The 22,463-nt window shown below is 39.7% G+C and overlaps 1 protein-coding gene across 9 annotated transcripts in view; it reads right to left on the bottom strand.

Annotated features, from left to right (window-relative positions):
- The window catches only part of MPHOSPH9 (M-phase phosphoprotein 9), a 73,077-nt gene continuing 50,614 nt past the window's right edge, over positions 1–22,463 (bottom strand). For 8 of the 9 annotated variants that reach the window (XM_075898552.2, XM_075898560.2, XM_075898557.2 and 5 more), the window contains 13 exons: positions 22,131–22,218; positions 20,263–20,478; positions 17,103–17,150; positions 16,122–16,186; positions 12,882–12,983; positions 10,874–11,011; positions 9,900–10,072; positions 8,818–8,982; positions 8,341–8,461; positions 5,557–5,660; positions 3,184–3,428; positions 1,680–1,748; positions 1–134 (listed from right to left, as the gene is read on the bottom strand). In XM_075898552.2, coding sequence (XP_075754667.2) covers positions 33–134; positions 1,680–1,748; positions 3,184–3,428; positions 5,557–5,660; positions 8,341–8,461; positions 8,818–8,982; positions 9,900–10,072; positions 10,874–11,011; positions 12,882–12,983; positions 16,122–16,186; positions 17,103–17,150; positions 20,263–20,478; positions 22,131–22,218 — 1,636 coding nt within the window. In that variant the 3' untranslated portion in view covers positions 1–32. Of the gene's footprint in view, positions 135–1,679; positions 1,815–3,183; positions 3,429–5,556; positions 5,661–8,340; positions 8,462–8,817; positions 8,983–9,899; positions 10,073–10,873; positions 11,012–12,881; positions 12,984–16,121; positions 16,187–17,102; positions 17,151–20,262; positions 20,479–22,130; positions 22,219–22,463 lie in introns of those variants that run through there. The other variant, XM_075898554.2, reaches the window with a different exon arrangement.

Genomic DNA, 22,463 nt, shown 5'->3' with positions numbered 1-22,463 from the left:
AAAAGCATATCTGAATTTAATGGATACAGGTCTCAAAGATTTGCAGAGGTACGTAAAACATGAAATCTTTTCAGTGTCATACGGATTGAGCCCAAGTCTCTATTAATCCTTTCCAAGCGATCTTCCAGAGCTTCCTAAAGAAAACAATTTGGAAAAGATAATACATTCAATACCATACAGTTACAAGTAGTGGTACTTCTCAAATTAATATTTTGGTACTGTCCTCATTTTCCAGTAAGGTCTTTTCTGAAGTATTAACAGCTTTTCACTAGCACCCGGATACTTGTCTACTTGAGTGGGTACTCAGGCAGCTAGTCTGCACTGACATCTGTGCTGCCACATCTTCATTGCTATTGTTCTTTGTGCTAGCTAAAATAAAGCTAGTAAGTGTGGGCCTACCAGAAGTATGCAATGTGGCAGCAGCATAAGCACACAAAAAGCAAATATAGTACTGTACTCAGTTAAACTACTAAAAAGGAGGGGAGCAGCATTTTTGTTCTGCATAGTAAAGCTTCAAAGCTATGTTAGTTCAGTTGTAAGCTTTTGAAAGAATACGTATAATGCCTTATTCAGAGTTTTGAACAATCTCCATTCCAGATGTGTTTGTAAGTCTTAAGGTTCTTCTATACTCTTAACTCAATGGTTTACAAACTGGGGTCCATGGACTGCGTCAAAAAGGGTCTGCAAAAGGTTGTTGTTGCCATAGAACAGCGGTTTTCAACCTGTGGTCCATAGATGTGTGAGAGTCTGAAGACCATGTCTAAGATTTTTCAGAGATACTCACCTCCAATTGCGCATGGAGCTCTCCTGCTCTAACTTACATCTTTATATATCAGTTAGTTTAAATGATTCTGACTGAGAATTTAAGTGTGCTTGCATGTGCATGCAAAATATGTGCAAATATATGCAAATAGCATCTTTCACACTGATGGGCATGAATACAAAGATTAAGGCAAGACAACACAACATGCAGGCCCCATTTAGGTCAGTTCTGCTGATATTAATAAAGTGCAATATTTACCCGATTTCCACCCACATGACAGCACTTTTAATGAGCAATGACAGTCCAGGAATTTAATTACTAAAATGCATAGCAGCAGAAGAACTTTATATTGACTATTTTTTGTTTTGGCTACCACCAGCGGGCTGCGTGTTGAGCTCCACATGTGGCCCATGGGCCAGGTGTTGAGTAGCCCTGGTGTAGAGTGTAATGGAAAAACTACTGCTACAAGTAGAGATGTTAAAACGCAAACAAATTATTAACCACGTAACTAATAGAATTTCTACTGGCTACACAGATACTCACAGCTCCCTGCTCCCTCCTGCCATGGCTCCCGGGGCTGTTACAGCTCCCGGAGCTGTTACAGCTCCCGGAGTTGTGGGGTTCCCAGGCCTGCTGCAGCTTTTGGAGCTGCCATGACAGCCAGTCCTGCGGTGCCATTGGGGCTGCTGCGGCTCCCAGGGATGCTGGGGCTCCCGGCAGCCCTATGATGAGTGTAACCAATGCCATTAACTGATAAGCATCAGTTTACTGGTTACCTGGTTACATTCTTACACCCCTAGTTACAATCCACTAAACCATATCCTGTTCAATAGCAAAGTAGAGAATATAAACTGGACTTCCAGTATTGGGAAATTAACTGAAAAATAGTCAGACACACAGAAATAAGTGTTTTCACCTGGTTTAATCTTGCTTGTAAGGTCATTCTTCCCCCACTACAAGGTATTCGACTTAATGCAGCCTCAATCTAGTAACACACAAAATACTGCAGCTGTAAATTCAAGAGCCAGCATAAACCTGCCTAATCTTTAATCTGCAAGAAAGTCAGGGACAGGTTAGCAATATATGTGCAGTGAGGTGCTTAGATATTGTATAGCTATATAATGTATCCTATACTACAGCATTTCTCAAACTGTGGGTTGTGACCCACTTACGGGGGGGGGGGGGTCGCAGCTGGATCCAAGGGGTTTTTTTTGAAAAATTTTGTCTCCCTCTGTAGGCTCTGTCTGGTTTAAAAAAAAAAAAAAAAAAAAAAAAAAAGAGAGAGACAAATACCAGACGGAAGCCTGGCGGGGACAATTTTCCCCTGCCACGTCTGGCAGGGGATGGGGAGTGAGGAGCGCCACAGAGTCTAGTGAAGGGGGGAGGGGCAGAAGGGGGCAGTTGTCGGGTGCCACGCTAGGGGGGCACCGGAGCGTGCTCTGCTCTGACCAACGTGAGCAGCAGAGAACAGCTGCTGGCCATGTGATACTGCCCCTACATGCTGTGAGCTGAGGTAGCCGGGCTGCAGGAGAAGCAACTTTAAAAGTAAGAGTTTCCTCTGTGCCTGGCTCTGCGGGGGGAGGGGGGAGATTGGATTGGAACGGGCTCCCGATGCTGAGGATGCCTGCCTCAGGGGGAGGGGAGCGTACACTGGGATGGGGGGAGCACTGGGGGACCTGCGTCAGGGGGAGGAGGGAATGCACTGGGATTGGTGAGGTTCTAGGGGAGCCTGCCTCATGGGGAGGAGAGAGTGCACTGGGATGGGGGGAGGTATTGAGGGGGCATAGCTCTGAGGCAGGGATGAGTGCATTAGGATGTGGAGACTAGGGGGGGCCTGGCTCAGGGGGAGGGGTGGGTGCAGTCCCAAACTGGACAAAGTGGTGCAACTTTTGCTTAACAACTCTGGATCCCCTCCATCTACCCCCCTTTTTTTTTTGCTTAACAACTTTGGTGAGGGTGGGAGGGGGTCACACAAATTCATTTAGCATTGTAGGGGGTCGCAGTATCAGAAAGTTTGAGAACACCTGCTATACTATACAATTAATATACTCTTGACCACTCGCACAAATATCCCTTTGAAGAATAGAGAACTCTAATTTGGTGCTAGAATGGTTTAATGCACAAGCCTTTCATCTTTGAAAAGCTAGTTTAAATCTCAGCTTGTCACAAAACAGATTCACCTCAGACCCTCTCTGTCTCCATTTGTCTGCATCTCAGTTGTAGAATATGACTTTGCTCAGAAGAGTCAAAGGACTGCAATATCAGAAGTTTAGTATGCAAGGAAGACTGCTCTGTCAGAACAATGCTAGGAACTTTGCATTGGTTTGAGTCCAGGCATAGTGCAGCTATATGGCAGTCTACTAGCTTCCCTTTTACATAAATGCATTCATTCACCAATTTAGAAGAAAAATGGTTTTTACCTGTTGCTTTTCTTGTGTGAGTTCATCAAAAAGTCTTTCAGTTTCAGCTAATGTCTTAGTTCTTGATGTATACTTGAAATCAGCATCATATACTGATGGAGAAACACTTTTTTCATTTTTGTGTGGTATATTCCTCTCTTCCCAACCAGATCTCTCAGTTTCTTTCTTCATTCCAGTGTGCAAAGATTCAGTGCAAGAACTGTGTTTAACATAGCTGTCAATACCTTTACCTGAAAGCTGTCTTCCTATGAAAAGATGAAAGTAGGAAAAATAAAAAAAATATTGTTTATTTTTTAAAATTTTCCATAATATATAACAGTAGATGCAGGACACAAACTGACAAACCTACTACTGTGTTTATTTATGCCTCGTGGTATTAACAGAATTCTCTCAAAATTATGGGATTAGTTTCTGTTGATGACTGGAGACATTGCTAATCTCAATACTACAATATTAATTTGGTGGTATTTATTTAAATATTTAATGTAAATAATGACAAACATTTCACTGTAGCCTCTAAGTATTCTATATTATTGTTAAAGAATTAAAACACAATTGACTATAAAATATTACATTTAAAATTAATATAAATGATATACAGTAAAACTCCAATTGTCCGGCATCCAGTGGTCCGGCACTCCCGATAGTTCAGCACCAACTGGAACCTGGAACTGCTCTGGCCAGCCGGACAATTGGAACTGCTGTGAGCCCTATGGGCGTTCGTGGATGGTAAAGGGAAGGGGAGAAGCGGGGAAGGGGATTATACCCCTGTGACAGGTCTGCTGGGACCCGCAGTGTGTCCGGCTGGGGGGTGGGCGGGGAACAGCGCAGCGAGGGGCGAACCCTCCACCATTTTGCAGGAAGGTGGGGGAAGCCCCACACCTCTGCCAAGAGTTTCCAGGAGGGGAGCGGGCTCCCTACCCCCCAGACTGTAGTAGTTATCGCCAAGCAGGAGAGTGAGGGACAGTGCTGTGGGACCAACCCGGCAGCACCCCAGCTGCTCTGCTCTGCTGCGTATCCGCCGCTCGTCAGTTTCAGCAGCAGCAGCGGCAGATGTGGGGAAGTGGCAGAGCAGGGCAGCTGGGATGCTGCTGGGTTGGTCCCGCAGCGCTGCTCCTTGCCCCCTGCTTGGTGCCTGGCAGCACCCCCGCTACTCTGCTCCGCCGCTTCCCCAAGTCCGCCGCTGCCGAAACTGATGAGCGGCGGACATGTGGTGGAGCAGAGCAGCTGGGGTACTGCCAGGGTTGGTCCCACAGCACCACCCCTGATCCCCCTGCTCAGCAATAACTACTGCAGTCTAGGGGATGGGGAGCCCGCTCCCCTCCCGGAAATTCTTGGCGGCAGTGTGGAGCTTCCCCTGCCTTCCTGCAAAACGGCGGAGGGTTCACCCCTCACCACACCATTCCCTGCCCACTCCCCAGATGCTGTGCAGGTCCCGGAAGACCTGTCACAGCCCCCCTGCCGGAGTACCACCCGATACTCTGGCATATCTGATAAACCACCTAGGTACCAAACGTGCCGAATTATCGGAAGTCTACTATACATTCAACATGTATAAAAGATAAATATACATTCAGTAGTTTAATATAAATGTGGTTAAAATAAGATTTGCATCCATCAATTTAAAAACTAATTAAATAACTTTATTATTATAATTACCCTTCACTATTTGCATGCAATACTTACTAATAGAATATTTATTAAAGATACTGAATACACATATTGATATGGCTCCTCATAATATATATATTACTTAACTAAATTAGAATTTAGGACACTTATTTCCTTTCTTCTTATTTTTCAGTTGAATTATTTATATTCTATTGTATATGCACATGTATAAAAATCAAATATTTATTCTATTATTGTAATTACATTTAGTTATTGTAAAATACAGACTAAGCTTTATTAGAAAAAAATTGTCATGATTCCTCTTATCTAACTCAGTGGAAACTATGCAGAGGAAAAAGGTCACTTTAGAACAGGGGTGGAGTACCTCACACCTGGTGCCTAGATCTGGTCCCTACGCCTCAGGGCCCCTCAGCATTGAGGAGTCTGTGCAAGTACTCCAGTTCACTCTCCCTGCCCGCTGCCCCACCGTGGGACTGGAGCACACAAAATCTACTAGTCTGGGCTCCACCTAGCCTCTGGTGTGGGAGGGAAATGTGGGGAGTGTCTTTCTCCTTCTCAGTCGGGAGCCATTTTATTGAGGGTTTTTTTGTTTTTACTTCTCACTTGCATTGTGTGCGGCTTCCAATTGATTTTTCTGTGGGTCAGTGGCCCCAACCCAAAAAAAAGGTTCCTCACCCCTGCTTTAGGAGGAAAAAATGAAATTAAAAAATAATCATAATTATGCCCATTCTGACAAATTACCTTCTGTATCATCTAGCGAAAGAAACTGGAGTCGTTTTCTTGGATTGCTATGTTGCAGTGTAGACGTAGGAGCAATTTCCAAATCATCCAGAAGTATATTGAATCTACAGAATGATGAGGGGCGAGTGGTGGAAGAAGAGTGTACTTGTTAGAAAAAACTATTATAAAATAATTTCTATCTTTTTATATTTTGATTTATTAAAAACAATTTCCTCTTCAATGAAAAATGCAATCCCCTGGATTCTCCTAATTACAATCAATTACATTTCTCCTAATTACAATCAAATAATGCCCTCAGATTCTTTTGTTTCCATATATCAAAGATCTTGCTTCATGCAACCTGCTTCTTTCTAAAGAAGGAGGCCAGACTTCCATTCTCAAGAGAGTGAGTACTTCAATGTTACACTTAAAAGTGATGTTGAACTTCCCTTTTCCTCCTTCTTATACATGCCTACTCTGTAGTCCACCTCCAGGTTCAGAATGCTATCTCTGCTGCTCTGGCAAACTCTGCTAAGCAGGATATCCAGTGTACTATAAAGAGAATCCTTTGTTTTAGTAGTAAGGTTAGTCTCCACACAATTTTTTATGGGGAGTGAAAAAGAGTTCTAAATGCTTACTTTCTTTTACACTTTTTTAAAGCAGGTGTCACTTGTATCCCGGCATACTGACCCAGAATTTCAAAAAGCAAACTTAACTTTAGATATATGTCCCAGTTATGCATACCCTTACTTAAGTGATCAGACCTCTTTCTCATATGAATATTTCACATTTACTGTGATTTACTAGATGATTGAGCTATAAAAGGAGCAATCAAGGACGATAAAACCATTGCCGAGAAACTAAATGATTTCTTTGCTTCATTCAGTCTTCACGGCTGAGGACGTTGGGGAGATTCCTGAATCTGCACCTTCCTTTGTGGGTGATGAATCTGAGGAACTGTCCCGGATTGAAGTGTCATTAGAGGAGGTTTTGGAACAAATAGAAAAACTTAATGTTAACAAATCTCCGGGACAGGATGGCATTCATCCAAGGGTTCTAAAAGAACTTAAATGGGAAACTGCTGAGCTATTATCTGTGGTTTGTAACCTATCCTTTAAATCGGCTTCCGTACCTAATGACTGGAAGGTAGCCAACGTGACACCAATATTTTAAAAGGGCTCTAGAGGCGATCCTGGCAATTACAGACCGGTAAGTCTAACTTCAGTACCGGGCAAATTAGTCGAAACAATAGTAAAGAATAAAATTGTGAAGCATGTAGAAGAACATAATTTGTTGGACAAATGTCAACATGGTTTCTGTAAAGGGAAATCCTGTCTTACTAATCTATTAGAGTTCTGTGAAGGGGTTAACAAACATGCGGACAAGGGGGATCCAGTAGATATAGTATACTTGGATTTTCAGAAAGCCTTTGACAAGGTCCCTCACCAAAGGCTCTTGTGTAAATTACATGGCCATGGGATAAGAGGGAAGGTCCTTTCTTGGATTAAGAACTGGTTAAAAGACAGGAAACAAAGGGTAGGAATAAATGGTAAATTTTCAGATTGGAGAGGGGTAACTAGTGGTGTCCCCCAAGGGTCAGTCCTGGGACCAATTCTTTTCAACTTATTCATAAATGATCTGGAGAAAGGGGTAAGCAGTGAGGTAGTAAAGTTTGCAGATGATACCAAACTGTTTAGGATAGTCAAGACAGAAGCAGACTGTGAGGGACTCCAAGAAGATCTCACCAAACCGAGTGATTGGGCAACAAAATGGCAAATGAAATTTAATGTGGATAAGTGTAAAGTAATGCACATCGGAAAAAATAACCCCAACTATACGTACAGTATGATGGGGGCTAATTTGGCTACGACAAATCAGGAAAGAGATCTTGGAGTTATCGTGGACAGTTCTCTGAAAACTTCCACACAGAGTGCAGCGGCGGTCAAAAAGGCAAATAGGATGCTAGGAATTATTAGGAAAGGGATAGAAAATAAGACCCAGAATATCTTACTGCCCCTGTATAAAACTATGGTACGCCCACATCTTGAATACTGTGTACAGATGTGGTCTCCTCACCTCAAAAAAGATATTTTGGCCTTGGAAAGGGTTCAGAAAAGGGCAACTAAAATGATTAGGGGTTTGGAACGGGTCCCATATGAGGAGAGGTTAAAGAGACTGGGACTTTTCAGTTTAGAAAAGAGGAGACTGAGGGGGGATATGATAGAGGTCTATAAAATCATGAGTGGTGTGGAGAGGGCTGATAAAGAAAAGTTATTTATTAGTTCCCATAATAGAAGAACTAGAGGACACCAAATGAAATTAATGGGTAGCAGGTTTAAAACTAATAAAAGGAAGTTCTTCTTCACACAGCGTGTCGTCAACCTGTGGAACTCCTTGCCAGAGGAGGCTGTAAAGGCTAGGACTATAATAGAGTTTAAAGAGAAGCTAATTTCATGGAGGTCAGGTCCATAAAAGGCTATTAGCCAGGGGGTAGAAGTGGAGTCCCTGGCCTCTGTTTGTCAGAGGCTGGAGAGGGATGGTAGGAGACAAATCGCTTGATCATTGTCTTCGGTCCACACTCTCTGGGGCACCTGGTGCTGGCCACTGTCGGTAGACAGGATACTGGGCTAGATGGACCTTTGGTCTGACCCAGTACGGCCGTTCTTATGTTCTTATGATAAGATTATTGCCATGAGTAGGAACTATTCACAAAAGTATGAGTATGCTGGATTAAGTCCATAAATTGTATAATTACTACCAGAAAATAAGCCTTGCCCTAAAATTAGTAAATACAAAAATGTGTACCTCGTCATTGTGTTTTCATTTTTGCCAAGCAAGTGGCTAAATCCTGGAGACAGGTTCTCTCTTGGAGATCGTTTTGGACTGTATGTCACAGACACAGGTGCCAGCATTATCTCTCTTCTTGCTACATAGGACAAAAGATTTAAGTATCTAAATTTTTCCTATGTAAAGAGCTTTTCTTAATGTACTTTGATCCAGGATCCAAAGTCTTAAAGAATGATTTTCAAAGGTCTTCATGAAGTATTCACCATTCAAATCCTATAAAGTATGAGACACACTCACAAATGACAGTAAGGTTACAGCTTTCACATATTCTGTATCTAATGTATGCAACATTTTTTTCAGAAAATTCATGATAAAAGGGTGAGAATCTTATCTTTTAAATGTCCTATCTTCAGCTGTTTATAGCACCACTTTCCGTTATTTAAATACATTTCATTTTGAAGTAACAACACAACACCTGTACACAAAAATGCTTACTTGGTGTGTTTGTCTTCCTGTTTGAAGGTGGGAGGGATGATGACCTCTGCCCACTAGGTGAGCTATATCTTTTTGGTCTTTGTTGATCTTTGCATTTCTCTGGAGACCGATGGGCACTGAAAGTGCTTTCATCAAATCCAACTGTATGACGTCGATTTGATGTCTCTGTAACAAAACAAACATATTCAAATTAAAATTTACATTTATATTACACAGTATATCAAGGATTCTCCTTCAGTCAGTGCCCATATAACCTACTGTACTCAAAACTGTAATTGTTCCATCTCAGCTGTTTCCCTATCAGTATGCTTGTGTTGTACTAACCAGTTATACATGCTTAAGTCCTGATCCCACTAGAAATTGAGCAGTATTTGAGATTCACTGAAGTAAGATGTTAACCTGACCTATGAGAAGAGCTGTTCTGAAGCACAAGTATAGTAGAGAAGATCTGAATTTACAATGAGGTTTAACAGGACAAATCTGAGCAAGTGAGAAATAGCACAGGCTTAATAGAAACATGAGACAGAAAGCATAAGTATCTTGAGAGACAGGGGACACAGGAGTTAGGACAGATCCTAAATTTTCAAACCTAGATGTATGAATTTAGGCTCCATATTTTTGGCTTCTGAGTAAAGCCTAATGTAAAGAGGTAATTAATACATACCACTCCAGCATCACTGCAGAAGAGATTAAGTCTGTTCAATCATACAGTACACACAAGATTTCATTGCAACATTTAGACATTACACTACAAAAATCACACGTGGGTACAAAGATCATAGGAATTTAGTTAAAACCCAGTGTATATAAATTTTAGCTAGACAAAAGGCACTGAAATAATTTAACTAACATGATATCACAGAGAAATTCTTGCATTTCTACTATTTTAAACAAGTCATTAAGCTTTACTTTTTCAGGTTTTGTTAGGAAACTCAAAGGCTCTTTGCAAAGCTACAAATTTTACTCTGTTACCTGAGCCAGACTAATTCCAATCCTTTGAAATAAAGGAAGGAAAAATAACAAAAAATATGAGATTTAGATTATACAAATCAAGATAAATCCAAGAATATAAATAAATTTACTAGTTGAAGTGTCTTCTTTTTCTGTCTGTGTTCCCCAACTTTTAAATGCTTTTCCTTCAAGTTCTTTAAGGGCTCTCATAATTGGTGTGTCCGGTGCTTCATTTTCTTTTTTTTCAATTACATATGTTGTAGTGTCTTCTTGTGAAGAGTCCTTTTCTGGAGGAGAATGGTCCCTTAAATAATATATGAAAGCTACATGAGGAACCAAAATTGCAGTATAAAGTAGACTATCCAAACATCAGCCGAGTTAGAGTTAATACTTTAGAGTTTGCTAGTACAAAGTATTGTGTCACCTTACAAAAATCAAAACGGAAATTCTTATAATATTCTTTATTTCATCCTAAAAAATCTGACATTTAAATATTAATTATAGGGAGAAAAGAGCTTCCAAATCCAAGCAATGGTGGAAATGAGTGAAGTTTGGTGAGCTAGAGCTATCCAAACATCAACTCTGTAAAATCTTAAAATGAAATATATGCTTACAGAACTGAGACATTTACAAGGAACAAGAGAAACTACTAAAAAGACAGAGTGCCATCTTCATCAAAACTGATGTCTGCAAAACCAGCAGAGTGGCCAACTACCATGCCTGTGCATTTCTGATAGAGAACTCCTTTGCTGAAGTGGAACTCATCAGAGGGTAGAAAGGCAATGGCAGTTTGTCCGTGAACAAGACATACCTATCAGGTCTCTTCAAGGTCCAAAAGACCTTTGAGTCCTAGGAAAGTCCCTGCTTGTTTCACAGTAGATTAGTTGGTTCCTTCAAAACATGCACAGCACTTTAAGCAATGGATAAATACTTTAGAACTTTGGTAAATAAATGCAAACATAAAACTGAAGAATAATCATTCTTAGAGAAAATTATTAAAATTATTTCTAAAATCAGAAATTGCACAGATATTTCTTAGATCACGACGGCTTTGATTCTCCACTATGTTAGAGTGGAGGATGGTGGTTACAGGAAGCTATATTACCTAGAAGGAATGTAGGTTTCCTCCAGTCTGTTATCCATATTGCATTCTTGATTTTCTAATGGTTGGCCTGTGAAGATTGAATACTCTGCTCCTGATATCAACCACTTCCGTCTATTTACATCAGAAGCTGTCAGCTTGCTATTGGAGTGAAAAGCATCAGGATTATTAAATGCTCAAAATTTTGGTTTTGAAATAAAAAAAAAACTAATAATACTTATACTAGCCAATGAAAATACAAATCTTAAATTCCAACACACAATTACAAATTTGTAAATATTTGGAGAAAAAAAATGTACTTTTTCCCACAGATCTATACTGCTGTACAAAAACACTTGCTTTTCTCATGTAAAGTGCCAGATACCAAGTTAGCTTCTTCTCAAAAATTTTGAATGAATTTTACAAAACTAAGATACAATAGCACCTGAGGTGAATCTGCTGGTTTAAAGCCTACAACTCTTTTCTTTTGTTTCATCTTACCTATTTCTTAAAAAGAAAAAACACAACTAATAATACAGAGGAGTGATGAATAAAGAGGCCACCAACTATTTTAAACTGAAAAATTTCTGATTAGAAATACCAAAAAGTTATTTTATATATAGATTCACTAAAAAGGCACACAAAAATGAGACCAGTATATTATTCACATAATACCAAGAATAATAATTATATTTCTTTAAATCTATCCTGCTGGGTTTTTTTAATAGTATGATGCTCTAAGTTTGCTATCAGTTGCTAAGGCCTGATTTCATCCCCAGTTTAACACTGACTTCACTAAATTGCAACTCTTCCCTACACCAGTGGGGGCAAATCTGTCCCAAAATGTTTAACTCTACATTTTTTCCATTTTGGAGGAATCCCATTTTTATATCTATTCAACAAGTCCTCAATAGAAATTGTCCCTCTGAGTTGCTAACAGGTAAATTTCTTAAGCTCCATAAGAAAAAAATTGAGATTCAAGAAAATACTGCTATTATAGATCACATTGGCTCTCTAAAGTACTTCTATATCAGAATGTACATAACAATGGATACTCCCAAAATGTATGCATTAGATAAACAGGCAATGCACACCACAGCACTAATTAAAAGTATTATAGTAAAACTCCAATTGTCAGGCATCCAGTGGTCCAGCACTCCTGATAGTCCAGCACCAACTGGAACATGGAAGTGCTCTGGAGCTGCTCTGCCCCCAGCTTCCCCAAGTCCACTGCTGGTCAGTTTCAGCAGCGGCTAACTTGGGGAAGTTGGGGGCAGAACAGTTGGGGTGCTGCCGGTTGGTCCCGCAGCGCCGCCCTCTCCCATGCTGCGCAGTTCCCTGCCAACCCCCACCCCAGTCCCCTCATAGCCCCCCTTCTAGTACTCCGGCATAGCTGATAATCTGGCACCCCCTGGGTCCTAAAGGTGCCAGATTATCAGAAGTTTACTGTACATTGAAACAAAACAGTAAGCAATGATCTAATATTTCTATAATTTAAAAGGAATTTTGATTATGGTAAAACTTTTCAGGCTCTCTTTATATATCAAAGGAGCAAAGCATGCCCATCCCAGTTTTGCCCCTCTTCTAGAAAAGTTTGCCCTCTAGTTTTCACATAAATCTAAATTACACTTGTAACATTTTATTTAAAAATTTTTAAAAATTCACATCTACTCTTGATTCAAAGTACTAAAGGTACAATAACACTGAGCCTGTATAGTTCAATTGCAGGTTCAGATCTTATACTTTCTACTGTTTACCTTTACTCACAAGGATAATCCCCAAGTACTAAGTAATATCAGTCAAGTAACTGAAATCACTTATAAGAGTAAGGATTGTACAGGTAAAGCTTGCAAAACTGGATGCCCATATTATTTTATCTTTTAATCATTTTCCAGTGTATAATATGGTGGATTACATATTGTGTCTTCCAATTGCTACTGTCCAACATTAAATAATCCGTTTTTGCCAAAACAGGCAAACTGCTTAATAAAACACATCACCCATTTTTTCACGTGATAAAATATTCACTTACTTGGCATGACTTGTTTTTGAATGACTTTCAGTAATATGGCGGAGTTTCAACATATTTTCATGTTCTACCTGCTTGATCTGAGCTTCAAGTTTTGAAATTGTTCTAATGTAGAAGTAATGAAGACATATTACCAAGAGATTTAAAAGAAGTTTAAGATAATGTTATTAGATTTTAAATAGCATTAAAATATAAGGATTTTTAATATATATCCTTGGTGGAACTTAGGTAGAAGTAGCATAAACAGTATATAAAAATTCTTCACTATACATGATCCCAAGCTCTGTCAATTCAAAGATTAAACAACATGAATGGAGGACAAGAAAAAAAAACATTACTGTGGAATAATTCCAACCAAGTGTAAAACCATTTAAAATACCAATAATATTACATGGGTTCTATCTGAATGAAATCTATTTTTTTACATTAGCTCCACCCTAAAGAAAAAATAAACAAACCCTTTCTCCATCTCAGAAAGGTGGTTTTCTGTAAAGGACGTCTCTGTTCTGGATTTAATGGGTTGCTCCTCGTTTTACGTGTCATTCAGATAATTTGCCCTATCTACTCCTTAGACTTTTCATAGACTTTTCATATCATATCTCTCTCCTTCCCCCCTCTCCCCCACAGTAGCCCACACCTTCAATTAACCAAACCTTAAGAAAAATTCTGTTAGGCCTGCATTCAGAGTTAAAGTGAAAAACTCCCAACCTTACAGGATTCTAGATTGGTGGACTGTGATACAGATATGCCCAGGCATTCCCAGACAGGTATACTGCCTCTGTGTCCAACCATTTCTCAATATTTCACCAAAGAGGCTGTAAGTGATCTCTGTTTAAAACTAAGAATTAGCATGATGTCATGATGAACATCATGATTATGAGATGTAAAGGAATTAAGAGAGACATAAAATGCAGAATATGAGCGTTCAAAACTATGTATCTGAAGTGACATGGGAGAATCATGAAATGAGGTGTACCGCTTCCACAGAGGCAGTGGATTGGTGTAGTTTACAGGTGTCCAACTGATAAAAGATGAGACACTCAAGTGTATCTAAGTGGGGTGTGTGAAATTCCTAACCTGAATTGGAAGGCTTGTAGAGTACTGAGGAAGTAAGGATGTTAAATTTTGTTTCAAAGGAGCAGCACCGAGGAGCCTGGAGTCAGATGGGGACTTCCCAGCTGACCTTGGGTTCCGTGCCGCATTTTCCCAGAACTTGGGGTCAACTGGGGACGCCCCAGCTGATCTAAGGTTCCACTGAAACACCGCACAGAGCCCAGGTCCCCAGCTGACCTTAGGCTCCACAGTGCTGCCCCTTTGAATGCCAATTTCACGTTTCAAAGGGGCAGTGCCACACAGCTGATCCCCAGCTCAACTGTACGGCGCTGCCTCCTTGAATACCCCTTCTTCCCCCGTCCCGCTTTGCTGACTATCTAATAGAGGCAGCAAGGGGGCGAAGGGTAATGACTAGTCAATTGTCTATCCAATAAGCATTTGCTTATCATATAGTCGACTACTAGTCAACTAGTCTTTAACATCCCTAGTACAGAGCCAACAGCCAATAGCTGGGGAAGCTTTCCTAGAGAGTAGGAGGCAAAGACAAGGGTTTCTTAAGCTGTAACGAGGTGGTACTGATCCACTTTATGTATCACTGAAAAATTTCACTTGGATCCCATAATAGAAGTATAACTTTCAGACAGGAAAACAAAATCTACTTTCCTATTAAGGATGCCCCAATCTGGAGTAATCTATGTCCCAGCAGTTCTTAGAACCAGATGAGAGAAATAGACAATGCAAAAGGAACGCTAGACTGAACTGACCCTGACTCCTGTTCTCAAAACACAGCATACAAAGAGAGCAAAGGCACCACAATCTTCACAACAATACCTAAAAAATATTGTAGATAGATGTCAAGTAAATGACCAGTAAATTTATTTTAAACAGGTGGATACCATGCCAGCTTGGGATGTCTCTACACATTTTCTCATCTTAAAACTCTCAAATGCTTAATGAAAATGTTCTTAATTGAGGAATGAATTCAAAGACCAAGCAGGAGACTTTCTCCTCCTCCTTTTTCCCCACTTTTTTTATGACCCACAAAAAAATAAAGAAGAATTTTGACTTCCTAAAAACCTGTGATTTATACAAATTTATAAAAGGGCTATGACAACATTTTAAATTGTCATAAATTCTCTCTCTTTGGCTAGACTGGCTTCAGACAATCCAATGTAAAGTTAATGGCTTAGCAGAAATGAAATCTAGAATTGATTGGGAGATGAAACTGGTAACCATCCTAAGAGTTGTGAAAAACAAACAAAATGTACATGAAAAATTGTAATTTCCCCATCTCTCCTGATCTTTCTGACTTGAAATGTTCAGGTGAACATGGGAGGGAAAGAATGAATGACAGCATCTACCCATACAAGAGAAACATAGTGAGTCATCTTCCAAAAAAAAAAAAAAAAAAAATCAGCTCAAAGAGATCCTGTGAGAGCCATATCAGAGCTTTCCCAGATTAAAACCCCTTTTCCCATGCCCCCGTGGGCATCCCTGAATTCTCTGTTTAACAGGCTTGCAAGGGAACAAGTGAGCAATCTGCGATGAAAACTTTCAGCAGTCTGTAGCCATGAACAATACTGGCTGGACTTTGGCCCTAACATTTCTCTCTTGATGGTCATGTTTCCTGCCTATCCAGAAAGTGCAAATTCAATGGACTGCAGTTCTATCAGCCAGGAAGGAGAGAGGTTCAGACAGCAGGAGGGACAGACATAGGAGGTATTTCTTCTGATCTATACATGGAATACCTTCCTGACCTTTATTCATGCCTAGATTAAACAAATTACTGTCAGCATCCACATTCTTGAAAACCAGAACAAAGACAAGCAGAAGACAAAGGCTTTTGAGGAAAAAACTGTAGCATGGAAAGCTTGACCAATGGGTTGGCTGAACTGAATGACAACGGAATGGAGATGAGCCCATTCATTCCAGATTGGGAGGAGGTTCTGATGAGGAAAAATGTTTATAAAATTTTGTAAATTAAGGCTCTTATACTCTGTGCAATGTAATGTAAAATAATTCAATATCTGTAGAAAGGTGCTTCATTAATTTTTACAAACAGCGAACAGATCTAACAGAGAACAAATCTAAAGATCAGCAGTACATTTTATTATCAAGTAGTAAATGTTTAATGCATTATAACCTAGATTCACATTATTAAGATAGTACTAAAATGCTTTCACATTTTACCTTTTCAAATCAGAAATCTGGGTGTTTGCATCAAGCAATTTATTTTCAGTTGCATTCAATGTATCCTATAAAATACACAAAAGGAAAAAGTGAATAGTACAGACCCTTTATGCCCTAGTCTACACTAGGACCGCAGTCCGAAATAAACATCTCCCCACCCCAAATTCCAATTAATAAGTCGTGCATCCACACTACAAAGCCTGTTATTTCATAATACCCGGCCACGGAATTCGAATTCTGTAATCCTACTTTTCATCAGGAATAATGCTAATTCCAAACTTGTAATTTTGAAATAACATTAGTTAGATGCTCCAGTGTCGCTAATTGGCCTCTGGGAGGCCTCCCACAGCTCCCAAAGGTGTTTCGTGGGGCTCTGAGTCTGAGGTAGTGTGTCCACATTAATGGAGCCTGCCTCAGACTAATTTCAATGCTTCCCCATAATGAGAACATGCCATTTCGAATTTGTTAAATTGGGAATTCATAAGTCAAATTTAGTAATTTAATAATAATTTCCTAGTGTGTACATGGCCTACAGGAAAAAATACATTATTTCATCTATATTGAAAAATTATAATGTATGTCACCTTTTTATTTGAAAGGGAGCTAAATGCTTAGATTTCAATTTGTCTTTGCAATACCCTTGTTGTCTAGGATTAGAATATCATATAAGCAAAAATATTTCCTTTTTCATCTGATACACTGTAAACTCTATGTTCTTCCTCCTTGTATGACACTGAAAACATAGTATGAACCCATTCATTAAAATCCTTTTTAAATAAATACTTAAATATTTAATTAATATGTATTTCTGTGCCATCATGATACATTTGGGCCTAACACTGGCTGTTCAAAACTTTTCCCCTCCTTCGGTTCTCTTGATTCAAATATTATCCTCTCACTTATCAATGGATAGCTGATGAGTCCAATATTGTCACACGTAAAAATTTCAATAACTTTGAAATAAAATTCACTAATACTTACCTTTACTCTTTCATGTTCTTTTCCAAGGGATTCGTATTCTCCAAGAAGCTAAAAGAAAAAAAACTGCAAGTATTAAAATTAAAATATCATGGAAAACTAAACTCATAAAAATGTAGCATATTTGCTTCCTTACACGAGGCTAAGGCTAGACTATGTATTTCTAATTGTAAATGTAGGATGCAGATACAGGAGAGAATTGTGACTTAGGAGAGTTACATTTCTCTCCTTGGCTCGCTGTTTGGTCTACATTCATAGCAGACTACGAATAAAAAGTTGCCACTGAGCAGGACACTTTCAAGAACATCTACATTATTTAAGACATATTTAAGCCCTTAGATGCACTGCTTTGGTGAGTCTTTAAGAAAGGGTTTGAAAGTGGTCTTTCACCGTAGAAGGGTATTATTGAATAATATGAAGAAATAATTTTTTGGGAGTTGTTCTTAACAAATTCAGGTTTATTGATCAATAGAATTGTCTCTATTCAAGAGTTAGCCCTTTTTATTGCTCACTGCTGTTTTGGTTTTAAATCCACTTTTTTTCTTTCTATTCCCAATGGCAGGCATATTTTTAAATATTCAGGGTATATATAAGAATACACAAACTGGGTAAGTCCAGAAAGTTAGATTTTTGCTAATAGGTTTTATTCCTAAAATACTGGCAGTCCCTTTTGCTTGCATGAATAATGTTAACAATTTGTTGATTTGTGTATTAATCCTTGTGTGCTTTAGCATTTACTCCTGGAGGAATTCTGTGCCACTGAGTATTGCAGAATGTGCATAGAAGTTAATTCTGTGTGTGCAGAATTTCTTTTTTCCCCCTCCACAGAAATGGGATTCAGAGTTGCTGGCCACCACTAGGAGCCTCTGCACTCAGTAAAGACCAGCTCCAAAAATACAAGGGGGCAGGAGGAGGAGATGGGTTCCTGGCAGCTGTAGTTCTCAGTATATCCTGAAGGATAGAAGTGGCATGCAGAAAACTCCATACAATCAGGGGAATGAGCATAAGGCTCTTCCTCTCTCTGGATCCCTGGGTTCAGGGGGAGAAGGAGTGCGGGTATCTGGGTTGGATGACACTCTGCAGCTGGGCTGTAAGGGAAGGGGGCAGAGAAACAAGAACTCAATTGTTGTAAGGGATTCTTTAACTCTATTCCTGGGAGGAGATTTTCTATATATCTGAATTGTTATCATTGCTAACAGGTAGTTTGAAATAAATATCCAAAATAACTGAAACTGTAGTTATTATGTAGTGTTATTTTGACTAATAATAATGTGCAGAATTTTTAATTTTTAGCTCAGAATTTCCTCAGGTATACAACATTACCCTGTTTGCAGGTCATTAGATTTTTCTTAAATGAATGTTATTAAAGCATACAAAAGATATAAAAAGCTTCCTATAAATGACATGTCAAGAAAGTAATCTTTCTTGTTAATGTAAGATGCAGGCACTGCTGAAGAGATAAAAGGAAACAAAATAACTTCCCCACCAAAGATGAGATTTTCAAAGGTGCTCAATTCTAACTCTGCTCTGCTCCCAGTGAACTCAATGGTCAAATTTCCCATTGACTTTAAAAGGAAAGATTTTGACCAATACAGAACACTTCTGAGAATCCATCCTAAAAAAGGTGCTAAAGTTCCCAATAGTTTTTCACTGCTATTATCATTCTCTAAAGACAGATTAACTTTAATATAAAGCAATAATGAAAAGCCAAAAGTTTGATCTGCAATAAAACAGAAAATCAGAACAAACCACAAAGAGTTACAATGAAGAACTTCAGCCCAATCCCAGTGAATTAAAAAAAAATAAAATCAATGAACTATTCTAAAATTAGTTCAGAAAATGTTACTTTACCAGACACACAGATGGTAAGCTAAACTAGCACTGCTATTTGACTGCTGGAGACAGAAAAGAAACTGAGTAGGCAGAGTCTTTAAAGATCTGTCTCCCTGCTGTTGCAAAACAACACCTAGCCATCTGGACTTAAAGGGTATAAATAATACTTCATTTCTCTATAATGTCAGTAAAATGATCTAATAGTTTAAAAAGTAATAAAAATAAAAGATGAGCTATACTATATATATTCTTTTGTTTTAGTATGTACAATTATAACAAAATACAATAAAATCTGCACTAATGACCAATTTGAATAAACAATTTGATCTCAAACAACAACAGGTTGAACCTCTTAAATCTGGGACTCTGGTCTGGCAACATTCGTGGTCTGGAAGGATCACAGATATTGCTGGACCAGAGAGCCCTGGCACCCAAGAATGCGAGCCAGTCAACAAGTTCAGTGGAGGGGAGCCTCACCATTAGATGGGTGAGCCATATCCCTGGAGAACCCTGGCCCAGGCAGGGCAGCAGCAAGACCAAAAAGTCCCATTCGTGCAGAGTCCTGTCTTGGTGCGGCAGCAGCAAGGCAGCCGCAGAGCCTTATCACCTGTGAGCTCTGGGTAGAACAGCAGTGGGACTGGCAAACTCCATCTCTGTGGAGCCCTATTCTGGCATGGGAGAAGCAGGGAAGCTGGGGAGCCCCATTCCAGGGCAGTCCTAGCAGGATATGGCAGCAGTGAGGCCACCAGCAGCTGAGGAGCTCCATCCTTGGGAAACCCTGGCAGAATGCAGGAGCAGCACGGCAGCCAGAGTCCCCTGGAACCCACAGGCAGAACAGAAGCAGGGCAGCCATGGAGCCCTGTCCCCAAGAAGCCTTGGCTAGGTGGGGCAGAAGCAAAGCCACAGCAGCTGGAGAGCTCTGTCACTGGAGAGCCCCATATGACAGTTTGCTGAGCCCAAGCCCTGTAGCAGCAGGGGTGGAGCCCAGTGGCAGTGGGGCTGAAGCAGAGCCAGCCAGAGGGAGGGGCAATATCCTGAGAAACTAGTGGCAAGAGACCTCTCCTGATCAACAAATTCCAACATTCAGGACCAGTCAGGTCTCAGGGGTTCCAGACCAGGGAGGTCCAACCTGTATTTCTAAGATAATCTTGTTCAACATTTATTCAACTATCACTTCCAGATGACTGAATTTTCCTTGTCCATTGGCTGGTCATGTTAGACAGATTTTGCTGCAGTAAATTTTGATGGCTATTCCAAAAACATCTAAGACTTTTACAGTTCAAGGCGCACTGTACAGTTGTAAACCATTATTACTTATTTTCTCACTTACGTCTTGAAACATTTTATTTTCTTCCTTTAACCTAGCATCTTTATTATCTGACAACTTGTAAGCCTTTTCAAATGCTTCTTCTAGATCCTTAAGCCTAGATTTTAGACGGCTGATTGTGTTATCCTTCTCTTTATGACTTGTGCGCATTTCTTCAATACGCTCTTGCAAAACTTTGGAAGTATTACTAACTGCATAGAAGCGTTCTCTCCAATCTGTCTAAAAAACGAAAACATGGTTCATTAAAAACAGGTACATAACAGATTTTGTCTCTAAATATTAAAGTTATAATCTTAAATCTTACACGGATAGAAAGCAGAAGTAAATTTTTTGAAATGCCCAGAGACTGAAAAAAAGTTTAAGCTACATTCTTTAATGCAATGCACTAAAACTAAGATTCAAGACAAGGCACCGAAGTTCTATCATATATAAACATTTCCTGTTCATTAGCAAGTTTTCTGGATAGCAATTTGCTGAAGAGCAGTGGGCAACCTGCGGCTCAAGGGCCATATATGGCCCATCAGGGTTCTATGTGTGACCCGCAAGACATTTTGTTTTCCATTGCCTAAGCACAGGATTGCCAGAGTCCACTGGTTTCCATCCACATTGTTTTTTTAATACCAGTATTACTAACGTGACTTCCAGGTAAAGCAAAGGCACATGAAGTGAGGTACATGCTGACTGCACACATTTACAGCAAGAACCACGCACTCCCTCTGCATCCAATCAAAGAGCTGTTACAGTTCAATTGGTCCACCTCACAAATTTGAGGTCTGAATGTGCAGTTAGCAAGATTACCCTATCCTGAGAAACCGTCTTGCAGCATTGAGATGAGTAAGGGCCACTCAAGCAACCCATTCACTAGCCAAGGTTGCCCATTGTTGCTGTATAGCCATGAATAAAATGGCTTAGGCATACCCAGGAAAGCTGAGTCATAAAAGGAGGATTCATATATTTTGACCCAGCTGGGGTTTTACAATCTAAAGTAGAATAGTAATAGAGATGTAGCCATGTTAGTCTGGTCTTCCCGAAACAAAAAACAGGACTATGCAGCACTTTGAAGACTAACAAGATGATTTATTAGGTGATGAGTTTTTGTGGGTGTGGCCCACGAAAGCTCATCACCTAATAAACAACCTAAAGTAGGATAAACAGGGCTCGACAAATAATGTAATCTACTCGCCTGTGTCGAGTAGATTACAACCCGGAAGAGCATGCACAGAGCGCAGAACTGCGCGACTAGCGAGCGGGGCTCGCCGCCGCTTGGCGAGCCCTGAGGATAAATATAGGTAAAGGGCTAGTTCTTTTTGCCTCACTGCACATGTAATGTGCCTTATCATCCATGTGTGAAATAAGAAAAGAAAGTTAGCCTTTTTCCCTCCTCCCAACCCCCTTTTTTGAGAGAGATATCAGAAACACATCTTTAATATTCTATTGGCGAACTTTAGTTCTTGCTGAAGGAAGATGGGGGAATAGGGTGTACAACTGTCATGGTTCTCATCAAACCCTGAACAGAAAAGTTAACAAGAGTAAGAAAATCACATCTGTAGATGCGCAGTTTGCTCATCAAGCACTGGGAAGGGTGTGTGGGAATAAAATGGCAAAGAGAACTCACATGATGCTATAATATTTTTGCATGGGAAAGGGCACTGGTTAGAGTGGAATGAAACTAAAAAATGGGGATTTTGTAGATCAAGAGGTTCTCAAGGTAAAGAACTTATTATCTATGCAAATATGATCTGGATGTTCACAATACGTACTGATCAGGATAGACCAACATAAAAATATAAATTAGATGAACAGTTAACTGTTGTTCACTTTTACCTTCTCACTTAAACAACTGTAATCTGTTACCCACAATATATACTTACAACTTGCATTTCTAGCTTATTGTTCTTATTTTCAAGGGTTCTCATGCGAGTATTAGCTTCATTGAGAGCAGCATCTAACTGGCCACACCTAGAGGCATAAATTTTTTTTAATTTAACAAAGAATGTATAAAATAAAACCTTTTCCCTTCTAAATTAACATAATAATTTTATATATGTGTACACCTTTTATCCAAAGACACTTCAAAGCCCTATAAAAACGGATACAGTATGCAAAATAGATACAGGAATTATTTCATTTACCCTGGAGAGCAACCATCTCTAAAAATGAAAATACGGTTCTCATTTTATAACACTATAAAACAGATTATGGCA

Source organism: Pelodiscus sinensis, chromosome Z (assembly GCF_052426305.1).
Source record: "Pelodiscus sinensis isolate ZL-2025 chromosome Z, ASM5242630v1, whole genome shotgun sequence".
NCBI lineage: Eukaryota > Metazoa > Chordata > Testudines > Trionychidae > Pelodiscus > Pelodiscus sinensis.
The sequence above is the reverse complement of the archived record's forward strand: the minus strand, read 5'-3'. Positions and strand labels throughout refer to the sequence as shown.